This window comes from Sinohyriopsis cumingii, chromosome 5, assembly GCF_028554795.1.
Source record: "Sinohyriopsis cumingii isolate HCF-2022 chromosome 5, ASM2855479v2, whole genome shotgun sequence".
In the NCBI taxonomy this organism is placed as follows: Eukaryota; Metazoa; Mollusca; class Bivalvia; order Unionida; family Unionidae; genus Sinohyriopsis; species Sinohyriopsis cumingii.
The window spans coordinates 138,188,020-138,214,902 of record NC_142965.1 but is presented as its reverse complement, the minus strand read 5'-3'; the positions used below and the strand labels follow the sequence as shown (position 1 = coordinate 138,214,902).

General features: G+C 34.4%; 1 protein-coding gene across 2 annotated transcripts; it reads right to left on the bottom strand.

The window, feature by feature from the left end:
• Positions 1-257: 257 nt before the first annotated feature.
• Positions 258-25,729, bottom strand: LOC149800346 (uncharacterized). 2 transcript variants are annotated; one of them, XM_089959959.1, is made up of 7 exons: positions 25,612-25,729; positions 19,997-20,151; positions 19,304-19,347; positions 16,407-16,596; positions 13,207-13,296; positions 9,175-9,267; positions 258-6,613 (listed from the first exon to the last, which is right to left on the bottom strand). In XM_089959959.1, exons 2-7 carry the CDS (start codon positions 20,138-20,140, stop codon positions 6,278-6,280), a joined length of 897 nt encoding a protein of 298 aa, XP_089816085.1. In that variant the 5' UTR covers positions 20,141-20,151; positions 25,612-25,729; the 3' UTR covers positions 258-6,277. The 2 variants fall into 2 exon arrangements, with proteins under 2 accessions (XP_089816085.1, XP_089816084.1); XM_089959958.1 differs by lacking the exon at positions 25,612-25,729 and having other exon boundaries at positions 19,997-20,529.
• Positions 25,730-26,883: the final 1,154 nt, after the last annotated feature.

Genomic DNA, 26,883 nt, shown 5'->3' with positions numbered 1-26,883 from the left:
TAACAATAATTTATATAAATAAAAAAGACTCAAGCACCCAAGAGAGTCCAAAAAAGAACAAATTCAAAAGCAAATTCAAAACAAAGCAAACACAAAAAAGCAAATACAAAACAAAACACAACCAAAAGCACTGAAAAGAACCTTAGATGGCGAGTGATCTATCAGTCATTGATATTTGTGGGTTAATGCAAAAAGTCTTACATTTAAGACAGTCAGTAATAGCAAGAAACTTTGTAATGGAATAACGAAAGACATGATACCAAAGATTAATTTAATGATGTAACGAGACAATATCGGTGACAATGAAGGCAATTATCAGCAAATGAACTTACCCTGATCATAAAAAGTCATATTATGCATTAAAATTAACATCGTACAAACGATGATAAAAGTTCTTTTGTTAAGAGCATAAACACTTTATTACATTTACGCCTATACGTTGCATTTAAACTAAAATTATGCTACATTAATAATTTATTTCCTTTCGTATGTCTCATGTTATAAGTTGTCGTTCCAATTCGTACAGAGTGACGTGGTTCTCTTTAAAGACAGTTTCTACACGCTTGTGTCCTTGTAAAGATAGAAAACCAAAATCTCTAGATCTTCGATTAAAGAGTTTAATATGTCATTTAAAACGTTTAAAGGTTAGTACAGTTAGGTTAGCTGCTTTTGTTTCCTACGTTACGATTACCACACGATCAAATACAAAGAACATACAATATTTGGCTTTGCTTCTTTTAGTAATGTACCTTTTCATTTCCAGACGTTTTAAATAGTTGAATGAGTTAAATTACACAGTACTAGTATATGTCATCCAAACTTTGATTTTAATTGTGAATTGATATGCATAACTAGGAATGACGGTCAGCACCACGTTACGTACAATACTGACGTTAAAACAAATATGGCGTTTTTCAAGGTATCACGTTAAGTCATATGTAAAAATATAAGGATACGTCAAAATAATATGTATTACAAATGTATTGCAGTGTATGAAGAGCAAATAGTTATCGGGGCAAATAATTTGGCTACGAGTATATTAATGTGCAATAGAATCTTCCAGTTTTAAAATGAGATGAATTTTTATGCAATAAGTCTGCAATTAAGATATCTAAAACTATTATATCTGTAATAAAAGTGAGTATTCACATTGATTTAGTTGCGTTAAGGAGATATTAATGTGTTTTGAAGTCATTCTTCAGTTATTGAATTATAACGCTGTTGTATGAAACAAAGTTTGCTGGAATTGTGCATCAAAGTTACATTGAGAATCAGTCCTTGTGACAATACAAAGAAAACTGTGACATTTTGCCACATTGGATAGATATGACAAATATTGATTATGATGGTCCTAAGTTTAATTCACATAACATTGAATTGCACATGATACTGAGAAGATCTGAAGAGTAGTTCATGTAATCCAGAAATAAAACAAATATAAAAATTTAAGTAAATGGTACGTGGGAAATGTTATGCACGTTCGTGTCTTTGCTTTTGTTTAGTAAATTTTAGTCCATTAGCTACACCTCTAATACCAAGTTAGAAAAGCTAAGCTGTGTTCTTCTCTACCATAATTTGAATACTTATTTTGTCATGACTAAGTATGTACTACGTGTATATCGTGAGGTATCTTTAGTGCAAAACTAAATTGTCATTTGCGAAAAGCGAAAACCTACACGTTGTGTAAACTTCAGTAATTTATTTATATAGAATACAAACTGAAAATTTAAAAAGGTGCTTACACTATTGAGAATTAAATCCCAAATATTCATAAAAAATCTACCACAATTCCAAAATTATAGTGTTCCGAATACATTCTAGTGATGTTCCGAATTAATTCAAATCGTGAATGTTTTAATGTTTAAATAGCATTGATATAGCATAATTATATAATCCAAAATGTCTTTGATGAATTCACAATAATACCAAAAAATAGAGATTTAGTCATAAACCAAGAAGCATTTTTTTAATTCCAATGAATAATTGTTAAAACAAATTCTCTCAAATTATAACTGAACATGACTAAAAGACTGGTTTGAATAGACAAATGTTAAAATAGCAATGAATAATTATGATGTAAATAATCTTAATATTAACACCTCTGACACGAAAAGACTACCAGGATGAATGTTAGAGGATCAGAGGTTCATTTCCAGAACATATTAAGTTGTAAACAAGGTCAGTTCATTTGCTTAAATTTAGTAAAGAACTTGACTAACATCAGGTAGACCAGGAATACCCTAAGAGAAAACCAATGTCCTGAATTGAAATCCTAATAAATATGTTTGCAAAAAAAAACTAAACTATTCTAACGTTTGGTCTACACTCATGGACAATAGTTAGCTATGCAATATGGAACTTACAAAATAACAATCTACAATCAAGAACAAAATTTAAATGCACAATTAATAAATGCATAACAGTTACGAGAAGGAAACGTCTTTTATAACACTAATGATGCAACTTCTCTGAAACGTCATATGCACATTATTGCTGCTGATCAGCATTCGTAAGATAAATAAAGCTGTCCCTGCAGCAGAGCTAAGTTAGTCAACATGGTCTCGAATAATTTGCCCAAACACATTCTCAATAGATTTGCTTAACAATAATATAGCTATGACTATTATTTGTCTGCTGGTTGAAGTTGTTCAGCAGATTCCTCGTGTATGCAGTGAAATTGTATGAATTTAATACACATATTGCGTGAAATGAAAACCACAATGCTTAGATGAATGTCAGGAGAAGGCAAAAGTGTGTATATTGCACTAACTATGGTACCAATAAATTAGGAGGCTTTGACAGTGATATAGAGGCCTTTTGAGGTTTCTTACTTTTGTTATAAAATGAGTCACGGCTCTAACTGTCCTCACTAGAAAGTGATGTGAACATCCACATAACAACGAACGTCACGTAGGGGTGACAGTGCCTCACGTCTACATGGAGGATGTTGATAGGAGCATCATCATACAAGCTGGTACAACCCTGTTGCAGAAGTATATACCATAGATTGTATATGTGCCAATAATAAAAACTATTCACTAGTTTTAACCATACTTGTGTTTTGTAATAAATTTGTTCGTATTTTACTAGCAACTGTCTCACAGGCTTTGTTGATTTTCCAGACAAAATATTTTCCCTAATGAACATAAATACATTGACATTTAGGTCATGACTTGACTGTCTAAATATTTGTTTGTTTAAAGACGAGATGTTCAGCAAGTAAACGTACTAATTTTGATTTAGATTTAACTGGGATGCTTCATTGACAATCAGTAACAGTTTCATCTACAACATTATTTCTAAATCAAACATATAGTACGTACATATAAGTATCCCAGACTTCATTAGTATCATCACCAATGGTATTCAGAGATTGACAGACAATCTTATTATGTTAACACATTCCAAATGAAAATATTTATGATCAATTCTTAACAGGAATCTACGTGCAGTGTTTATTTTGCCCGGTGTAACTCTCCATGACGTCATTTCATTTTGTGATCAAATGTTTAATGCGTGTTCTGATATCTCTCTTCACAGACTGAAGTAAAAGTTGTTTTCATGCGTTGTGATGATTATATTGCAAGTAGGTAAGAGATGGTTATGTTAATACGTCTATATATTTGTTATGACCGAAGACATAACATTTTGAAACTTGCGACTAGCTCCTTACGTTTCAGCCACTTTAATTTGTTTTGAATATACTTTGGTTCTTCTTACACATTCCACTTCCGAATAGTGCAAAACCTGAGTGTGAACATTCTTGGAATGGATAATCTTCTAAGTTGCTTTAGTTTACTTTTGATTGTTGAGAAGGAAACATTATGCAATGACAATAATTCTGCATAGAGCTTCGTTGGTTTGAAAAATACATGATCTATCAACTACTATTTATCATAACTGCATATTATATACCACACTATTTATAAGTAGGACAAATAACGTGATGTGCATATATATGTGTGAGCAACTAATTCTACTGAAATACTATCACAATAAAGTTTTAAAACGAGTTTTACCATTTTACCAAACTGGCATACGAATATGAGCAACATAAAAAACGGCATTTTGAGAACATTATATTTCTAGTGATCCTGCTTAGAAAAACGCAGAAAAGTGATATCACTTTGGCACCAGAAATGTGGTCCAGGAACTAATTAGTTCTGTTCGTATATGATTTGATTTGAAATAATAATGCAATATCGTTTTCTACCCTTCCTGCACCCAATGTAGAACATGTTTTACTACAACTCACGTTTTGGTACGATTGACCCTTTATTTAGACCGTAGAGTTAGAGTCAAACATAGTTTTTGTATTATCACATAGTAGGTATAGTTTTCGTATAGCATGTGCGGTTTCATATTTTTTATATTACTACATGTTAAGATATCATTTTTTGTGAATATGATTGGTCCAAATAAGTCTATGAAATTATTATGCACCATTATCTTTACTGATTGGCTGAAATCGTAGGAAAACCTTTCTAACCCGCCTTCTATAATTTTTAGTTGCAATGAACATTTTTTGCCGCCATTTTCCGAATCGATTCGCGAAAGGGAATTGGGGAAAAATGGTCTCGTCTGTTTCCGTCTTGTTAATTTCTCCCAACAGGGATTTGTTGCGTTATGTATAACATATCATAACATGGAAAATTGTTAAAACCACAAGTCAAAAACACTAACATCAAGTAAAACTAACGGTATTGCTTGTGTGGGGTGGGAGTTGAGGGAGGCGGTGTATCTATATCATGGAATCCACCCTATACACAAGCGTGTTTTCAATGTTCACTTACAGAATTAAATAAACTCACCACTGTTCACAGAAGAATGTGGACATAAACAGCTCTCCAAACTTACAGAAGTTTATCCAGCCACTGCATATTTACGCTGTAAATATGAGGCAATTTCGAGTCAAAATGAAATTTGTTTGCGTATTATGTAGCCTACTGTTCCAAATCAACCAATATATATATATATATATATATATATATATATATATATATATATATATATATATATATATATATATGAAAATAGGCTATCCGTTTTCAATTGTAAACTTAATCGTTTCACGGAACCTCCGGTAAACAGTTGGAAGCATGTGTGATTCAAGAGAAGCTATCGTAAGCAGGGATTTAATTGCTTATGCGACCGAACCTTGGCTCATTGCATCTTTGGCTCAATTCATTTGATTCATTACTGTATTGTTTTCACGATGTATTGAACATTTAAATTTACAATTCTACTTTAAAATTCCTTTATGTTAAAATTACCACAGGCTTGGATACAAAGATTTTATGAAATTGTAACTAGAATGACAAGAGCTGTTCTGCTGCACTGCAGGCATATGAAGACAAAATTAAAACTAATAAACTAATAAACATCCAACTTTAAGATAACTGAGAATGTAGTCGTTATCGTACGAGATACTCTGACAGAGTCGGATGATGTAATTCCAATCATTAACCAATGAAGCATGGCCATAATGACTAACACAAATGGATTCAGCATTATCACCTTTTGCCGTTTCATAAAAGTCATTAACAAATTGTATTTGAGGTTTAACCACTCATTAGAAGAGCTTAATAGGGAACGTGTTGATTTGTATGAATCGAGATATGGATCGGAAGTAAACAACGATTAGAATTAGTAGCTTGGTACAAAATATATGTAGAATTTCAAAAGACAACTTCCACAGATGACAGCTTCGGGAAATAATAACGCTAGGTCAAATTATTTTTTTGAATGTGAATATTCATGTACAGTTCTCGCATAAATATAATGTTTTCAATGCTAAATCCTTGAAAATTGATGCCACTGAAACACGAAAACTCTTGTCACTGAAACACTGGAAAATGTTTTAATTTATCGAGATATTTACGTGCAACACGTTTTGTCGTTGAATTGGACCGTAATAACCTAATAATAAAAGGCAATTTCCAAGATAGAGGATCCTCAGTCTTGTCACTGTATTATTACCTTTATTTGCATTATTATTTGTATCATATATGTCTTTGACTCCATATTTTGGAATGATCAGTTCTTCATTCCAGTACTTGTTGAACGTTTTGTTGCGTCTATTGTTTCATAAGAACTATATCCGTTTCTTTTTTCTGACAATTCATATCATTTCAGTAACGGGTAATACAATTACTTTTATTATTTTGTAAATTGAGTCCTTCACCACAGCATTAGCACATTTGCCATCATCATTAAAATAGCTCCCTTGTTTAAACATTAGACTTGGAGGAGGAGTTTCCACCATTGTCATTACCCGTCATGTCATTATCTGAGGCTTTATATTCACGCCTTGTGCAATTCCCTTTTTCATGAGTGGACCATCCTTGTGTAAGTATACTGCAGGCCACACGACGTAGTCTAAATACATCCCTGCTCGCGTGTAACTAACAAACTTTGTTGTATTAAAATATGAAGGAAAGTCGTTTACGTCATCACTTTTTCCCTCATCTGTTGGGGTAACGCCAAAATCTAAATGTATTTGGGGACTCTTTATGCACATTAACCAGCAGATACGAATACTTTTCTGAATATAGTTTTCAAGAGTGTCATGAACGCTGCCTTCGGGCTGAACTTGCAGTTGCCTTCTAACAGCCTATGTGGAAAAGAAAAATGTTTGTCAGAATGAACATGCATTAAAACCTTACACTTTCTGATCAAAAGCAATTGCAATTATTAAAATGTGTTCTGAATCAGTTTTTGTATTGTACAAAATGTGTGAAACAGACTGAGTCTTGGTTAATAGGTAGTTATGTTAGTGTTTTACGTTCGAAGATGTTACAAGTTTCTTGCATACATTTAATATGAATCATACACAAGCAAATTAGCTATTTTATAAAACAAATTGGTTGAAAAACATCTAATCAAGGTGGGTATTAATGGCCACTTTGAACGGACTAATCCGTAGATATAGGAATTGCAAGAAGATACAGAGATGTTTGTAACAGCTGATGAAAATCAATATCCTTAGATTTTAAAACATGGATACACATAGACAACAAGATAATTTTCCGAATCAAGTGTCTCTTCGTTTGCTACAAACGCTTATTACTTTTCTTTTCGTTTTGACCTATTTCATTTTGCAGAAACAAATTTTCATAGATTTTTACATCTAAGAAATAAGAACTTTTTCCTTCTCTTTCACTGCGATGAACCGGACGTTGTAGGATTACCGTGTGTACCTTATTACATTGTCAAGCAAAGGAAGACATTCATCCAAGTTGTATACCACTGACTTTCAAATCAATTTTCTCATAAATGTCCATATAGTCTAAATAGCTATTTCCCAAATAATGTATGGACTTATATAATTACTTATCGGCAAGGAAAGACGTAATTTCGGACAAGAGATTATAGTAAACAAACGTTAGTAAGATGTTTGCACATAATGTTTCTTTACAAATATTTGATTGCTGTCAATGTTGACAAATGCATCAGGGCTGCAAGTTCCCACAACATGCGTTAGGTCCTTCCACTATAGCCGATAAGACGTCTATAAGGATAACGGTAATAAATTAACAAGATTCCCTACCATTATTTCCCACTATTAAATGTGCGTATACATGATTCAGGAACATGAGAGAGAGAGAGAGAGAGAGAGACAGACAGAGAGAGAGGTGTATTAATAACTTAATGATCGTGGCCGAAATGGAACGAAATTACATACCCCAAATTTAACATAATACCTCCGAGTGAAGATGAAGAAAAACCTGTCTTTCCTAATCCAAATAACAACAATTAATTCACTAGAAAATTCAAAATCGCATATTCCATAATTAAATAAGTGTTACGTGTGTTTAATATTTTGAAAATGTCAAATCAGTGAATATTAACATTTTCCTTAAAATTAGATGGTTCAATAATAGCTGTAAGCGCTAGTGTAATCTATGTTGAATACAGTCTTTACAAGTAAATATGTAACTCATTTACATTTTATATATCATCACCAGAAGTACGAAGACGATTAGAATATTAACCATACAACAAATCAGTACAGTTAAATCCACTTCTAGTAGGAATAATATATAGTTTCTTTTTCACCACCTAATATATGGGGTGGCACTTCAATCCATTGGCATTTTTGAGGTCGAGAGATTTATGGAATGAGTATGTTTGATCCATTTACATATACCACTGAAAGTTACGCCTAGATGCTTTTTGCAGTACAAAAAGGGGTTATTTAGTTTTTAAATTTTAGTTAGAAAATCGGGCCTTAGCATTCACGATAATAGCATCCATCCCGGTTTGGTTGGGTTGAAGTCAACCAACCACTACATTGACCACTCATCAATTGTTTGTAAATCAGCATACATTCAAGATTTACGTATCGTGCAATGAATACGTCAGAGAGAGCAGCAGCAAAGTCTCGTTGGAATCAAAAGGTCCGTGCCTAAATTGATAATATACACAATAGCTAAAAATGGTCCTAATTGATAGTATATATGAAACGCCTTATGGAATATATTAGATACTTTAGTTGGAAGTGTTCACAAAACCTGTTTTGAGTCTGTCAGAAAAGTAACCCGAAAACCAATGAATGCGATGCCATTCCAGACCATTGCACTATAACTTATATATTCGACCATAATGACAAACACGATCAAAGTTTTCAGAGATATTGTAAAATATCACCCACATGCCATTCTTATTATCAAGCGTAGTACATATAATATGGTACAGATGAATGAGTTGACATATTGTAAAACGTTAGGGAAGAAAACTAGATATATAACCGAATATAAGCTAGCTTGAGTACAGGTGGCTGTAGAGGCGTTTGAAAATAATTATTTCTATAACATTTACAAAACAAATTAATAGCGATATAGGTCTGTACTTTAAAAGAAACTTTGAGGAATAAATAAGGTTTGTCTCCTTCAATAGATTGACAGATCATATAAGTGCTAAAATCAAAACAAACGAAAACAAACTTAGAAAGGTTTTGGCTATGAAATTATAATTGGAAGAGCAGATAAACTTGGTAATATTGATGGCGTCTTAAACTGTTTAACAATCACCGTCCTTTTGGTTCAGATGTTTCAAAAGAAAACATAATGAAGATCCTGGTGTTCAAACGTACTCTCAGAAAGATATCAAGCGGATAAATGCTTATGGTGATATGATGTTTTTTAAAAGAGATTGAATGCATTTACGCATAACCTTTGTAACATGATGAAGGCTGAGGTTGTAGGCACTTTCCCTGTGCTCTAGCAGCCTTTTTTCTGTTTCCTTGGTGACAACTTGATCTTTGGCCTGGAAAAAATGCGAACCGTATGTTATAATTCTTTTAACAAAGAAACTCAGTTACTCTGCCACATCAAGGATCAGCAAGGACTATTACTAAAATTATATTTATATGATGAATATTCACTGTGTAGCGTTTACGAAATTATGAAATTATGAAAATGACATAGGGTTATAAGTAACCTGTTTATAATACAACTCTGATTACTTGTATTAACTGTAATATATTAATCCATGCATTACATTGGCTTTAGTCCAAACAAGCGTGCACAACATTATCCGCTACAACGACATAAATGAACCAAAAGCTCTACATTATAATTATTGTTGTCATTGGTTGTTTTATGCTTTGGACAACCATCTGAGAGAATGTGTGCGTTCTACAGATATCATATGTGTACTTCGTTTTGCTTTGTTTTAAATTGATAAATTTGCTTTTGATAGTTTACATAAACAGTGTTGTCAAATAGAGGTGTAAATCGGAGTTTTATTTATATAGGTCACCGCCTTCTATCCCCATGACGTTTGCTCCAACTGGCAAAAGAGCCGCTGTGTATGTGCAGCCCATGGAATATAATCAGTGAAAGTGATCTATATGCGACCGAATAAGAGAACAGTCATAGTTGCTACTAGTTGGCGAACTATATAAACCATTTAAGCATGGTAAATGTCTAAGATTGTGATGCGGCAACTTGACTTGTATTTTGTTTTACAGGTCTTTTATTGCCTATAAATCCGTTACAACACGACTAATAATTTGTGCTATGAGTTTGCGGTTATTTTCCATTTCCACCAATACAGTCTCAATCTCAACCACGACTTTGTGCTGCCGCGACCAATTTTGAGTAACAAAGTATTCGTGAATGTATTCGTATTGAAATTACTTTACCAGCACCACCCACAACAACGCTAATTATCGATATTGCCCAAACAATAGTTCCAATTGGTGCACATATGACAGTTGTTGTGATTGTGCTTCCTGTCATACCAAGACCAACCGTTAAATTGTATGATCAATGCGATCCTCACGGCGATTTGATTTTGCAGTTGTTGTACAGCTTCGATTATTTTTTCAGGTCGATAAGCTTAGACCGTCCGTCGTAGTTTTTATATTCATAATGTAATTACATAGTACAATTGCTCAAAAGACCGTGCTTATCCAGATGAAACGCGTACACGCGCTTCTCACCAATAACCAATTTAATGGGCACAACTACAACACAGTCAAAAACATGTCTTCCTTTCGAATATTTAAACCTTCGGCAATTGTGCTAACTCTGAGAGTCACACCCTCTCCATTACCCTACTGAATGATGTCTGAAATGATCGGTCTTTCTTTATTCAAGTACTGGTACCAGAACAAGCGCAACCGTGCTCGAAATCAGTAGAGATACTTTTGTTGTGATTGTGCTTCCTGTCATACCAAGACCAACAGTCAATATTGGTGTAACATATTCGTTGATAAATGTAAGCGAGTCGGTATCAGCGGTGAATTCTACTTCGTCGTTGGAGATACAACTCATGGTCGATTCCTTACGTAGTGGTGCAGTCAACGATTGAGCACTTTCGTGTGCTAAAGCGATTACTCCAGGCTGACCTGGAGTTGGTATTGGTACATCACAGTGATTCCAAAGGTCTAGTTCTAGTATACACTTAACAATATATTACTTGAGAATATTTGCGGGTCTGGTAACAACATTTTGAGGTAGATATCCATTGACAAGGGAACAAAGTCGTTCATACTGCTAGCATCCTTACTTAGGTCATCCATCACTTTATCCAAAAAATCCGTAACGTCATCAACGCGTTCAGAATCCATTTGGTATATGTAATAATAAATCTTATCTTGATCACAAACACCAAAGACGATTGTGCACTCTTGCATATAAACATGGAGACCATCGAACTAAATGGCCTCTGCTATGCCTAGCGATGATGATAATGTAAATGTGTAAAATGTTGCAAGGTTATTGTTCTCAATACTTGATGTTGCTTGTACCTAATCAAAAACACAATGATACTTATCACTTATCAACATTACTATTCGCGTCACTTACTTTTAATTAATATTATGATAAGTAAGTATGATCCAGACTCTCGCACCTTGAGGATGTGATGTTTAAGTTTATCAATACCATTTGCAAGACAATCGCACAGTTTCAAGTGGTAGTAAAATTCCATATGAGGCACAATACAATAAGTAAGTATGTGTCACCACGTATACAACTCAGTGAGTGTAAGGCCATGTTGCCAAATCAGTGTTACTAATACCAGTTTCACGCGTGCCTGTACCATTGATTCAAGTTTATTTCACATAAAACCACAACGTAAATGTTGGATTAGATTTTACCCTCGCGAGTGCGTCAAGACTGGTTAATGGACGCTTATTGAATGTCCTTTCCATGTGTATTCATATGCGACGTCCAGAGGATCCACCAAATACTATAAATGTCCGACTGCCTTTCTAAAAGCCATTCCTGTTGTTTTTGCGACAGCCACGAAGGACGCCTTTCTCGCAACCGCTGAAGCCGATGCTTCTAACAAGGCTGGAATCGCTGCAACGATGGAAATAGTCAACCGTTCTTTTGCAATTGCATCACTTCTGATTTGGATAATTGTAAAGTCACTGAGGTATTATTTCGTTTGGCCACATTTGGCCGATTAAGGTGTCTTTGGTTCAACCATAGTGACAAAACTTATTTGGTTGGAGAAAGTTTCAATATGTCGACTAAATCGTTTCCTATAGACTGTCTTAGCAAGTCCAGGTGTTCTAATGAGAAGCAATAAACCATGTACATTGCAATGAATTCTTCTTGCGACATTTGCAAACTAGAATCGACGTTTTGATGTTTGACCATGTACGACAATAAGTTTTGAGATGGACATGACTATAATTTAAATCAGTATCGTGAAGCTCCCTACTTACCGTTGATCAGCATATAAATTTTGGTCACTTCTAAATTGTCAAATATCATCTTACTACGGATTTGGTTATTATCTGGATTTGCAGTTTGAAACGCCACAAACACATGACACAAGACTACGTTGAGTACTTATTTGCAATGTAAAATATCCAACTATATTACCTGCTGGGTGCACATCTGCGTTATGTGCGCGAAACGATGATGAGGTGCCCGAGTGCATACACGACACCAAGATGTCTTTCTGTAGACATTGAATGGGATAACACAGGCATACAACAGTTAATGTTTTAATGTTTCTAGTTCAACCGTTCCGTCCGAGGTACCTGCACCACGCCAGATTTCATCGTTGACATTCATTTTACGCGTACGATGACTGTGCGCCTGACTCCGAAAATAACTTTGCAAATATATTTCAAAACAAATATGTGCCTGTGGGAATCTAGCACGAAAATCGCAACGACGTTCCACGAAGTTGTGCTTGACGCTGGGCAAAACAACTATTTAAAGCGTTATCTCCCATGATTACGGGTTCTGTATCTGTACCAGCCCCGCGTGCATTATTTTGAGGTCACCTAAATGAATATTTTGAGCAAGCATTGTTAGATGTATCCTTAGTAAACATCATACCATGAATAGTTAATTTAACATAATCGGCACTGTAGTTAGTAAATTCAATAATTGTCGTGAGAGTTTCGCCGACTTGTATCACTAACGGTTTTTCTGTTTTTGGAATCATGTTGATTACTTTTACTTTCTCTGATCATAATCCGTGGGATGCACATACACAGTGGCGTTTTTACAATATGACCAAAAGTCGAGGAAATGAAAGGTCGTGACCTATATAAATTAAAATAAGTTTTTAACCGATTGGTCTATAACGTTTATTTTAACTCCACTTAAAGTGACAAAAATTGGTCTTAAACGTGTAAAGTGTAAAAAGATCGTAAAGATAGAATTTTCATAAAAGATGTCAAATTTATGTGCTTTGAGCATGTTTTATTAAGACCGCTTTAATCATTGATACCTCTATATATAATCCGAGATAAGCTGAAATCTTGTCATGTAGATCCTCAGTTTGTTTACCTGTGTATTCTTGGCATTTTGCGTAGATTTCCTGAAGAAAAGGATTAGTAAATTCCATAGAAAAAGATGTTCAACTACGAAATATAATGTATCAACCCAAGCTAAAGCCTTTCATAGACCAATAATTGTATGGTACCTGTTTAAACTTTTGTAGCTTAAATATTATGAAAATAAATGTTTATTAAGCAAATGCATTCTTAGTAACAGAATATAAACATTGATTTAGTGTATTATTTTAAGAGCGTCATCCATAAGAACCAGTATTGCAAAAACCGCATAGAAATATGTGTAGTAAATATATTTTCAATAATACCATCTATGACAAACCGTTGTGTATAGGATTTACAAACGGTTAATGGGCTACAATGGAACTCTCACTGAGGAAGATCTGAAGCCGTCTTATACGCCAGTCATCCCACCGGCTTTACAACGAAGAGAGTCATTGCGCTTTCTGGTCACTTATATATATTAACTCTGACGTATGATTGTGTATTGTATAATAGTCTTTAACAGCACCTCAGTACAAGGAACGTTATATTGTGCCTCCTGAAAGTAAAGTTCAAACACGTAACATTCAAGAATACCAGAAAAACATTAGGAAGATAAACCTTGCCAAAGTATAAAATAATACAGTATAATAAGATACAATATAAGAGAAAAATATGTTAACATTTTGTACAAAGTAAATAAAAGAAAAATGTAACGTGTGTGTGTGTTTGTGAGTGTGCGTGTGTGTGTATGTGCGATATGGATCTTTAACATAACTTTGACAATTCTTAAGTCGTATAACTACGATGTATGCAGTGTGGCAGTTGGTTATGATGTCTAAGACTGGGACATCATACCGCAGTCATGTACCATTATGTCCGACCAGTCCTAGCACTAACCTCCTAATGATGAGCGCCAAGTGAGACAGTTGCTTGTACCAATTGTATTAGTCTTTGGTAAGACTCAGCCTGGGATAGAACCCGCGCGCCACCTCGCAAGTGTAAAATGTAATAAATGTATCTTCATAAGCATATACTAGATAGATAGATGGATAAATATATAGATATATAGATGGATAGATAGATAGACAGACAGACAGACAGACAGACAGACAGATAGATAGATAGATAGATAGATAGATAGATGGACGGACTGACGGACGGACGGATAGATAGATAGATAGATAGATAGATAGATAGATAGATAGATAGATAGATAGATAGAAAGATAGATAGATAGATTGTTACGTCTAGGGGTTTAAACCAAAGTAGCAGGGCAAAGCAGCCCAACAATCATTCACGTTTCAAAAATATAATTTTTTTAAGTAAATATAAAGTCAAACAAAGAGAAATTTTTTAAACCAACTCACAGTCGGTATACGAATTCCTAGTACGCAATCCTATATTCCTAAAGTTGTATGTGAAGTTCTTACTAATCCGGAAAGTGTTCTAAGGTACTTCGAACGGAGCTTGTAGAGTGTCTATGAGCTAACGTGATAAAATAACTGAATTCTACAGAATCATTGATCCAAATGTTTTTGCTTCAAAATAATCTTAAGAATGTAGACTATTACTTAAGACCTGGAAAGTTTCTCATAATCCGAGAGAATTTACATAGTCAAATCCTTAAACATTAATCACATAATCCCAAAGTAATGACTCTTTTCATAACTTAATACTCACTGTGCTATATCTAACCAACATATTATTGACGAATTACAAGTTCTTGTCTCAAAGACTCTTGCATACGATGTGTAGAACTAATAGAATACACGCAGTACGTGTATCTTCACCATTTTACGTTTCAAATAAGCATCTCAGAACAATTGAACAATTTCGAACTCTTATTTCAACATAATTCCAATGGTCGTAAATAAAACAGTCCTGTTCTGACCTTCACATCTCCATTAAGCAATCAAATTCTAGAGTACGTGTCGAGTCAGATGTACTTTAAATATCCGCTCTTGTTTACTCAACATACAATTAATACTTGCGTGCCATCTTGACATCATTCAGTTGTTTATTTCACCATAGAACCCTACCGATCGGCCTTGTTATCAATGAACTTTAATTACGGATATATATATATATATATATATATATATATATATATATATATATATATATATATATATATGATTGTTTCAACAGAAGGCTATCACCTCTACACTCTCTAAATCAAAGATGAATTACCCCTTCTTTATCATTTGCAACAATTATTGAGAAAATTTTTATAATCTCCGATTTCTACATGAATTAGACATGGCACACAAATTAATCAAAATCTTTTTGCTCTATCTCTCTCTCTCTCTGTCTCTCTGTCTGTCTGTCTCTCTCTCTCTCTCTCTCTCTCTCTCTCTCTCTCTCTCTCTCTGGACCATCGTAGGAAGATAAAGGCTTAAATCCGTTTTTTAAAAAAACGAGCAAGGCGGATGACCGTTTGTGTCAGGCGACAATGTCTCTGGACCTATGAATAAAGGTAAAATTTACAGTGAACAAAGACCAGCGAAATGGGTAAAAATAGAAATATAGGATAGGCACAATTGTACGGTCGATAGAAATGTTAATTACATCAAAAGAATAACTTAGATCAACTGTAAATATATTCAAAAGACTGTATTACATCTTATTTGGAAACACAAGTATGTGTATTTATAGGTGATGTAAATACAATGTTGATAAGTATGTATATATATATATATATATATATATATATATATATATATATATATATATATATATATATATATGTGTGTGTGTGTGTGTGTGTGTGTGTGTGTGTGTGGTATGTATGTTGCATCTTTGAGGTACCACTCATATACATGGTTCGTTCTCAGGAAACTGAGTCAACCTTTCTTTTTAATTACAAATTAACATTTCTTGTTGTAAATGAATGATTCAAAGTGTGTATATATATATATATATATATATATATATATATATATATATAATAATAATAATAATAATAATAATAATAATAATAATTTAAATATACATGGCAAATATAACATATGCTCACTCCCAAGCTATTGCAGCATGATATTTCGATTTTTAAAAGATTCATATAAAAATTTTGCATATCATGGATGGTACTGAATTTAACTATCGGTTAATGAATCTTAATATTTCAAAACTGTTAAAACATTTTTTTTACCTGCAATATGTTTAAGAGCCTTCTTTCTGTCTGTTCCTGATGCGAATCATCTTTGGTAAGGTATTCGAAGGCACGAGTCCATTCGTTGTCAAATAACTCTGAAAACTGCTCCAACAGAGTTGCAGGTCTGTTAGTATCATGCGGATGTATGGTATTTGGTTTGTTTTCTGTTTGCCTCATTCGTTCAATTCTGAATGATAAAAACGGTAATTTAAACCTGAATGGAGAACATGTATCAATCAATGTTAAAAATGGAAACAGGCTACAAATTGAAGATGTCTTTATAGAAATAACGTTAATGTTATCAATCAAAATATCGTTATAGTTCATCTTCGTCGTCTACCAAAGAAAGATAACAAAGATGGACGGATTAGAAATGGAGTCAGGATAAATTTTTTTCTCACCCATGCGACAGTGAAATCTAGCTGCTTTGCTAATCTTACTTTTCTTATCTTAGTATAGTCAGTTCAGACCAGTCTTCAATGTGTCCGCACGGTCAGAACTACTTTAAAATAAAAAAAAAAATAAAAAAAATAAATAAATAATTCTTATCTTCTGCTGTGCCTGACGTAGATGTTCTAAAATCAAACAACAACAACAACAACAACAAATATACATATAAAAAAAATTAAGTAACTTAAGGTAAATCCATCTTAGAGAACACATCATACAAAAACATTTCGAGAGAGACAAAGGCACACACGCATACGATGTCGAGCTTTTTGGTATTATGCTAGTTCGTTCCACACAGCATGGTCAATTTTATCCTACATGTAGGACTAACTCAGTACATTTTCAGGTCATTGTCATTAATTGTAGCTAAAGCTACGTAACTAGTTTTAAATACTTCGTGTGAAACAAATTATATACTGTTAGCTACATTTAATGACGCTGACCTGAAAAATGACTGCTATAGATAGGATTAAATTATCAATGCTGTGTGAAATGAACTATAACAGAAAGCACTGATTCATGCACATAGACTGTAGACCTATACACTTCATAGCCTCCTCACTCTCTTAACAACTACAGAAAACTTAGTAACAGCTAGAAAATGTGTTCTGTATTATAATTTTGTTAAGCATCTCCATTGTGTCCCAGTTGAATAAAATAATATACCTAAAATATTTAATAACAAACAATGCACTTACCAGCCAGTAGGAATCATTTATCCGTCAGCACATTAATCCTTAAGCAAATTTCACGGTAGCACTTACCATATTTCCAAGACAGAAATTTTTTTCAAAGAATCCGTTAACTTGGAAGTTTAACACATGGTTATCCGCCAGGGTCCGTATTTGGAGGGTCTTTTATACACGGAGTTAATTTTACAATCAATATTAAGGACAACGCAAGTATGTCACAAACAGTTTCACCTCCTCCAAAGAAAAGGAGCTATATACGATAGTGACACAGATCACTAATTACCCGTGAATAACCCAAGCACGGACGCTCATGCTACACGTAACTTTTCGTTATAATAATATACAACATAGGTGTTGTCCCAGTATCGTTTCATTATTTACAATATAATTTTCTAAATTGGGACTGATGAAAATAAAACATTTTCTTGTGATAAATATTAACTATTGTTTGTTAATTTCATATAACATCCATGTATTAAATGTGATAATACCTCAATACTATGCAACATTTTATGTTGTTATTGTTTTGGCTCACGCATAAAAACGATTTCCTTCTGATGACACGGTCATGCCACAGACCACATTAACCTTATTTGTATTAATGCACCGCATGTAAACATTTGCGCGTGAACTACATTGCACAAGTGAGAAGTTCTTTTATACTTTAACGGAAATTATTGGGTGAGAAAAAGAATCTGCGTTGGGGTTTGCACCGAGGCAAGGAAATCCAAGTCGCGGAGGGGTTATATTATATGTCTCCCCCCAGCAAGCCTCGTGCGGATACAAATAATTTAACCCTTTGACTGGGATTGCCTTGTATCGGTTCAAACCCCAACATAGATTATATTAGTCAGATACGTAAATCCAGTGCCATATCAATACATTTCTCAATTTTTCAGAAGAAAAAAATGACAAGAGCCTAGATATATTGAAGTTACATCACCTAAACTTTGTCTAAAATGGCGGCGTTGTATCGCTAAATTCCAATTGTACACGTAATGACATCTGTTTTGCAGATATTATGAACCACATAATTACTACCGTTTCATGGTCTAAGTTTAAATTAAACTGGATATAATTGCGAAATATATCGATTTATGACAACTACCGATTTAATAATAATACAAGCAGTACTTGCGAAATATATCGATTTATGAAGACTGCCAATTTAGTAGCAATACAGGCGGTTTCGGTAATAAAGACGGTTGTGGTTGTAATGATGATAATCATCATCATCATCATCATCATCATCATGGTGTTGATGATGAAGATGATGACGATTATGATTGTGACAATGACGACGATGACGAAGATGATGATGATGATGATGATGATGACGGAAAGGGCAACAACAACTAACGACGACTGAGAAATGGTGAATGTTCCTAAGACGTAGGAGATATGCATGGTATGACCCCCACCCCAAATGCGTGCAAACGAATGTTTTGTTCCTGAATAAACAAGGCAACATTTCCTTCTGGTGTATGTTTATTTGACAGAAGTCACATCTTAGAAAACAATAATGAGTGTGTGACCTTTCCTATTACATTATTTAAAACCTCATTTCCAATCTCATTGAAAGCAACAATAGTAATAATAACACCACCAAGTACAACAACAGCAATCCATTTAACTTATAGACTTGTATGGCCGCAGAAGTCTTACAACCGCATTATGAAAACAACTATATTGCAGATGGTGTCGTCAACACAATTACTCAAGAACAAACGGTTAAAATGCATGAAAATATACCTCTCTGTTTCCGAAGTTAAATAGTTCTCCTGCTTCACAGGAGCCTGAAAAGAAAACATCGTCTTTAATAAAATGGTGTAACATCATGAACCAGGGTTGGATATACAGAAGGTGAAAGACTCGTGTGAGGCGACACCAACCTCCACCCGCACAGGCACTGCAGACCTGAATTACTCTTAATTAGCATAATTTAATAATCTTAGATGTGTAATATTTATTTCATGGACACAAATATAATAATGATATATATATATATATATATATATATATATATATATATATATATATATATATATATATATATATATATTACACGCTAGAGCATTATTAATTCGTACTCTATGGAGATTCGAACCAAGGCGATGATTGCCGTTTACCCGGTAGGTTCGCATCTCCGTAGAGTACGAATTAATAATACTCTACCCTGTTTGATAATAATGTTTATCTGTATTTGTAGGAAATATTTTTGCATTGTCAAGTATTCTTCTCATGTATGAACCAGAAATGGTACATTACGATCTATTTGGCGTATATTTTCATCTCTCTCTCTCTCTCTCTCTCTCTCTCTCTCTCTCTCTCTCTCTCTATATATATATATATATATATATATATATATATATATATATATATATATATATATATATATATATATATATATATATATATATATATATATATATATAATTTACTTACGGTAGCATGGCTTGGCTGATTATCTTCATTATCATTTGATTTTGGTCTAAACTTCGTAGAAATTATGCTGTCATAATCAAGCGCCACTTCGTTACAGTGTTTCATTGGTTCCGCTGGATTAAAGTGACCGTTAGAGATGCCCATGGCCCAATGCGCTAGAATTATGATACAAGTAAGAATTAAATGCTGTCGACCAGTTAACAAATCCTTTGTACATCTTCTGTTCTGTAATCTTCTTCGGTGAACGAGGTTAGAGAATAAATCCTCACCCTCCCCGAATCTTCCCTCATTGATCTTTTGTAGCCCACATGCGTTATCATCAGGCATATATGTATATATGGTATGTACGGTATAATCTAACTAATTATTAACGAAACACATCGATTCCAACTGAAGGTTTGGCCTAAAATCTATCGATATCGCAATATTGTATCCACCTGGACATTATTCCAAGCCTTAATTTTCAACGAGTTTTCAGAACAAATTATGCACATTTGGCAGTCCAGATGTTGGCCTAAGGTAGCACTGAACAACAAATTTTTACAAAAGTCATGTTACTGAAATAAAATTAGTCAATTCTTATCAATTTTTATGTGCTGAACACGAATATGACAGTCAAATTGCAAAATTGGCTCTAGTTTTTTTGTAATCTGCAAGAAATTAATGTTTACATAACGAAATGCATTCCAATAGTAAAAGGTCAACTGTAATAGCCTACCTATAAAAAATCAAGTCATTGACTACATCTTAGATTTCTTCGCCTGTCTCTTGTACAGCTGTTCGGGAGCATCTCTGAGGAGTGTCCAGCAGTAGTCAGCCAGCATTGTAGTGGACCATTTTCCCTGGTATCTTTGTTCCATTGTTGCGATATCTTGATGAAAACGTTCGCCGTGTTCATCACTAACAATACCACAGTTGCTAGGAAAGAAATCCAAATGGGAATGAAGGAAGTGAATCTTTAGAGACATATTGCAGCCAAGTTTCTTATACTTCATCAACATGTCTTCTACTAGTTCCTTATAGTTTTCTGCCCTAACATTTCCGAGGAAGTTTGTAGAAACTAGGCGAAAAGCATTCCATGCTTGTTTCGCGTCACCTTCCAGCAAGTTGTTGAACCGGTCATCTTTGAAAAGCTCTCGAATCTGAGGACCCACAAAAACTCCCTCTTTAATCTTTGCTTCGCTGAGTCGAGGGAATTTTTCATGCAGGTATCGGAATGCTGGCAAAGTCCGGTCAATGGCTTTCACGAAGTTCTTCATCAAACCTAGTTTGATGTGAAGGGGTGGTAGCAAGATTTTCTGAGCCTCAACCAGAGCTGGGTGTTGGATATTCTTCTCTCCAATGGCTACATTCTGCCTGTGAGTCCATTCCTTCCTCATGTAGTGCATTTCCCTTGCTCGGCTATCCCACTCGCATAAGAAACACATGTATTTTGTATATCCTTGCTGCAGTCCCATTAAAAGGGCAACTACCTTCAAATCACCACAGAGGTGCCAGCTGTACTTGTTATACTCAATGGAATTCAGTAGCTGCCTTAAGTTATCGTATGTCTCTTTCATGTGGACAGCATACGCTACTGGAATAGATGGAAGAATGTTTCCATTGTGCAAAAGCACAGCCTTGAGACTCAGTTTCGAAGAGTCCACAAATAGTCTCCATTCTTGTGGGTCATGAGTGATTTTTAAAGCATTCATGAGGCCCTCAATATCGGAACAGAATATCAGATTACTTTCCTTTCTGAAGAAAGGCTCCAATTGCTGGTGGCGCTTTCGATATGCAGTAATTGTGACATCTTCTTCTAGAAGATTCCATTGTTGGAGTCTTGATCCTAGCAATTCTGCCTTGTTCTTTGATAAGTCCAAATCACGAATCAGGTCATTTAGTTCTTCCTGTGTTATTCTGTGTGGGGTTGATGATGCACCACAGTGAAAATCTGGATCACTGCATGCTGATGGACCAGGAGAAGAACAGGTCGACTCACCTTTGTCTTCGTCAGATGAATCAAGAGAATATTCTGCTGGAGGTTCTGGAATAGGAAGTCCCTCACCATGTGGAACTGGTCTCAATGCAGACGGAATGTTTGGGTAGACTATTCTCGACTTCTTTCACTTCGTTATTCCGCCGGAAAGAGGAGGAACCAAGCAGAAGTAACAGTCATTTAGGTGGTTGCTTGGCTCTCTCCACACCATTGGGACTGCAAACGGCATTGATGACCTTTTGCAATTCAACCACTGTGAAAGCTGTGTTGTACATGTAGCACAGCATATATGCGGAGCCCAAGGCTTGTCTTGGTCACCAACCTTGCATCCGAAGTAAAGATGATATGCCTTCTTCACTTGAGAATTGATACTTTTCTTCTGGTTGGCAAATGTCACTTCCCCACAAATATAGCAAAAATTGTCCGCGGTATTAACACACTTTCGAGGCATTACTGTTCTTTATTGTACGTAAATGGATAAAATAATAAGTTTTATGTAACAGTAGCTTGAACTGTCTCGCACAACGTCTAAAATATTTTAAATGCTGAACCTATCTGATTGGGCTTTATATAGTACACTGCTTACGTCAGCTTCAGCAGCCGCCTGGCATTAGTATAATAGGCCTACACATGTATAGTACACTGCTGACGTCAACTTACTTCAGCAGCCGCATGGCATTAGTATTGCACTGCATCAGAAAATGATGCAATCAACTGTGGATGATGTGAGCATGATGGTATTATGCAATGTTACATCATTATTCCGGATGTTGCTGCAGTCCTACTGGAGAAATTTACACAGTGAAACATAGAAAATGAGGTATATGAATATCTTCAAAACGAGAGCCAATACAAATTTTTCACGGTTATATTCGTGTTCGGCACACCAAAATACTACAGATTAGGGCCTTTTCAAGTCAGTAATGATTTCACTGTTGACCAGTGTAGTCATTTGTGATTCCAGAAACCAGGGAATTCAAAGAAAAGCACATTCCTTCATCGGTAGACGAAATTACCATCACACATGATGGGTCCTGAGAATGAATCACAGAGGTGAGAAGCTTATTTTTTCTTCGTATTGTATGTTACCCACCAAATACTCATGCAATAACTTCGAATTTGTTTTGCAAAGAATAAATATGTATTGAATTCATCTAGGAATTGTAGGCAGTCTCACGCACAATCTGTTTACCTTAACGTATTGGTAAATTTACAAAGACGTACGTAAAACAAAACATCTAGAGTGAAATTCAATGTAATTTGGTTCAATTTATGGTACAGAAAGCATATGTTCTACTGAGTGTTTGTACAAAGAAAGTATATTAATATGGGTCGTTCTGTCACAAATGATATTAGAAAATGATTAAACATGCAATAATTAATTTAAATTGTAACTTGTATTGAGATCGAGGGAACAATGTGTGCTTTCCCATGTCAAAGAGTCGGAAACATATTTGACAGATGCTATTGCATGCGAAGAGTTACAGCGATGGGCTTAATCTAATCATAGCAAAATATATTCAGATTTGTAAATTAAAATGAGTCCAATATATGGATGCTGTCTGTCCAAATATAACAAATCGTTATAAACGTTTTTGTTCCGTAAGCGAAGATGATATCAGTTATGTACAGTACTAAATGCAAATATATAGATATAGTAAAATCTTGTTGTAATGTTTAAAAAAATCTAATGTGTGATTTTCAAGGCAAAGTCATACACAGTTGAAATGGATGTATAACTGAGATTGTTGGGCAAATGAAGTCAAGGAATTCGCACGTGCTAGGAGGAACGGATGCATAAATCAAAGATTTTGGTATGAAACATTGTTCTTAGTTATCTTTACACAATAATGCTAAGATATTGTCTTGTACAATCTTAATTTGGAATAAAAGTGAGTAACTGCTCAAGATTAAATGATGGGATGCCAAACAATTTTCACTCTGAGTACTATGTATATTGTTTTAAAATTGTATACATGCTTCGTTCATTGTCTTAAAAATGTGTACATGCTTCGTACAAAGTCTTCTAAAGTGTATACATGGTTCGTTTATTGTCTTAGAAGTGTATACATGCTTCGTTCATAGTCTTAAAACTGTATACCTGCTTCGTACAAAGTCTTCAAAAGTGTATACATGCTTCGTTTGTTGTCTTAAAAGCGTATGCTTAGATCATTCATTGTCTTCAATGTGTATACATGCTTCATTCATTGTCTTAAAAGTGTATGCTTAGATAGTTTATTGTCTTAAAAGTGTATACATGCTTCGTTCATTGCCTTAAAGGTGTATACGTGCTTCGTACATTGTCGTAAACGTGTACGCTGAGATCGTTCATTGTCTTAAAAGTGTATACATGCTTCGTTCATTGCCTTTAAGGTGTATACGTGCTTCGTTCATTGTCGTAAACGTGTATGCTGAGATCGTTCATTGTCTTAAAAGTGTATGCTTAGATAGTTTATTTTCTTATAAGTGAATATATGCTTCGCACATTGTCCTTAAAGTCAATTCGTTCATTGTGTATTTAGAAGCAAAATCTTCTCAAAAACACCAAATTTGATATAGTACACAATCATACAGAGAGATTACATCTCCCTTATATGGCAAAATATAAGAGGGCTGTCTCTATATACTAGTAATATCTCCCGTTTACAATCCTTTTAGGGAATTATATTTGCTTTTAACGGTATGTATAACCTTATTAAGAAAAATATATTAACTTGATGAAAAGTCGATCAGTAAATATTATCTCCCTTACAGTGTTACTCTTCCTGAGGAAACAAAAGAAAGTTAGATCAACAATGTTTAATGCTTTGTGATTTATTTTTATTCCCATTTTGCACCAGATCATTATATTTTTTTAATTAATTTATGCTTGAGGGCTTATTACAGTGATAATAGATATCATTGTTATTGTTACTTCGCTGGTTTGATTTTTGTTCTTAATATCATATTTGCCTTGTATTTGTGTCACCTCTAGGTTCTTTCCTTTATCCACTTGTTTCAGATTGTACATACCCAAGATAAGTTACACTGCTATAAAATTTGTATAATTTTTGTGGCATAAATACGATTCATTATTGAAATGCTTAATTGGCTGTATGGAGAGGATAAACTAACTTGCGCCCTATTCCTTTACTTTGTAAAAAAAGGCATTAAAATATGTTTGATCTAAAATAATATTTACAGCTATCAACCACATTACATTGTCCTTGAGTTATAGTTGTGTAATTCAGGTAGTACATGACTTGAAAAGACCCCTGAATAGAACCTGTCAGGGGAATGTAAGTGAGGTATCGAGTGAAGCGAAGCATTAGCATTTCATTGCCCTTACACAATTGTTCTATCTAAATTTATGCAGATTTGTAACTTAATATTTCATTCACGTATCTAATGGTAGCCATATTCCCTATTTACAAAATACAGATAGTAAACAATACGTTTTACACTTCATATACACCCAGTACCCTTATATCACTGACCCGCACATAACTATTTTTCTCTATTTAATCGTTTCATCTTAGAATGAAAGAATGGATCAAACTGACACAGTCGATCAATGGATAGTAACACATATTCATACTCATTTACGTAGGTGAAACATGTCAACAAATGTATCAAGCTAACAGGTTTGTCCTCTTACCTTATGGTTCTATCTTGTCTTGTGGTTTACAGATTGCACATGCGGAGTGATGGGGTATGTAAATGAAATAAATAAATGAAGTATGCAAATTAATGCTACCGCTAAATGTACACCCCGGTGTGCATCCAGGTAAATAACTTACCCTACTGTACGTTTACGATGTAAAATATTGTTGAAACGTGACTCCTATTCCGTTTAAGCTGTATAGGTATGGAAACATGCAATTTAAAAAAAAATCGACATGCACAAATTAATTTCAACTAGTTCAGTGCTCGCATATGAAGCACAAATTTTGTAAGAAGGGCTTAGGAAATGGTTTACGAGAATAAATATAATGATGAAAATAAAAAAAATAATTAAATAATTTATTCATTCATTCACAGTAGCAATAATATTAATTTAGAAAAATGTGGCTAAAACTGGCGGAGAGCAGTTAGCTTTTGTTATAGAAGAGTTTGATGATACAAATAAGATTGTCAACAGCATGCATCCCCCATCCCAATCCAACAGCATGCATCCCCCATTCCAATCCAACAGCATGCATCCCCATCCCAATCCAACAGCATGCATCCCCCATCCCAATCCAACAGCATACATCCCCCATCCCAATCCAACAGCATGCATCCCCCATCCCAATCCAACAGCATGCATCCCCCATCCCAATCCAACACATCTACCCAAAAAAATCCAATAACAAAAAAACCAGCTGACAGCTGCCGTGATGACCACTAAATTGCTGCTGATTGAATTGCTATTGTGCACAGCCAAACAAATTAGTATTCATTCGCGGTAACTCTATCAAACTACTACAACAACTACTACTAATGATAATAATGCTGGTAATAGTATTACTACTATTATATACAAAATTGGGGATTTCACTATTGTATAATTATTCTTACTATTCTTGCTTTCTTCATCATTTTAATCGCTACCATCGTCAGCAGGTATATTAAGATTTCGGCAAATTTTGATTAAAATTAATGCAGTCAGGAGAATATGCCTATTTCTCGTTTTACCTTTTTGTGTTTTCGTCTGTCAGTTTACTGTTTTTGCCTTCAGTCACTGAACGATATTTTAAGGCAATACAAGCAAAATACTTTCATTGCATATATACGGAGGAAAGTTAAGGAAGAAAACATGTTCTCTTTTGTGTTAAATCGCCTCTTCAAAGTAGCGGACTTATAATGTGTTATAACCGGCGTCCGCACGTATAAAGGTATATACATATCTGGTATTTACAAATCCACTTGCCCTACTCCAGTGACAAGA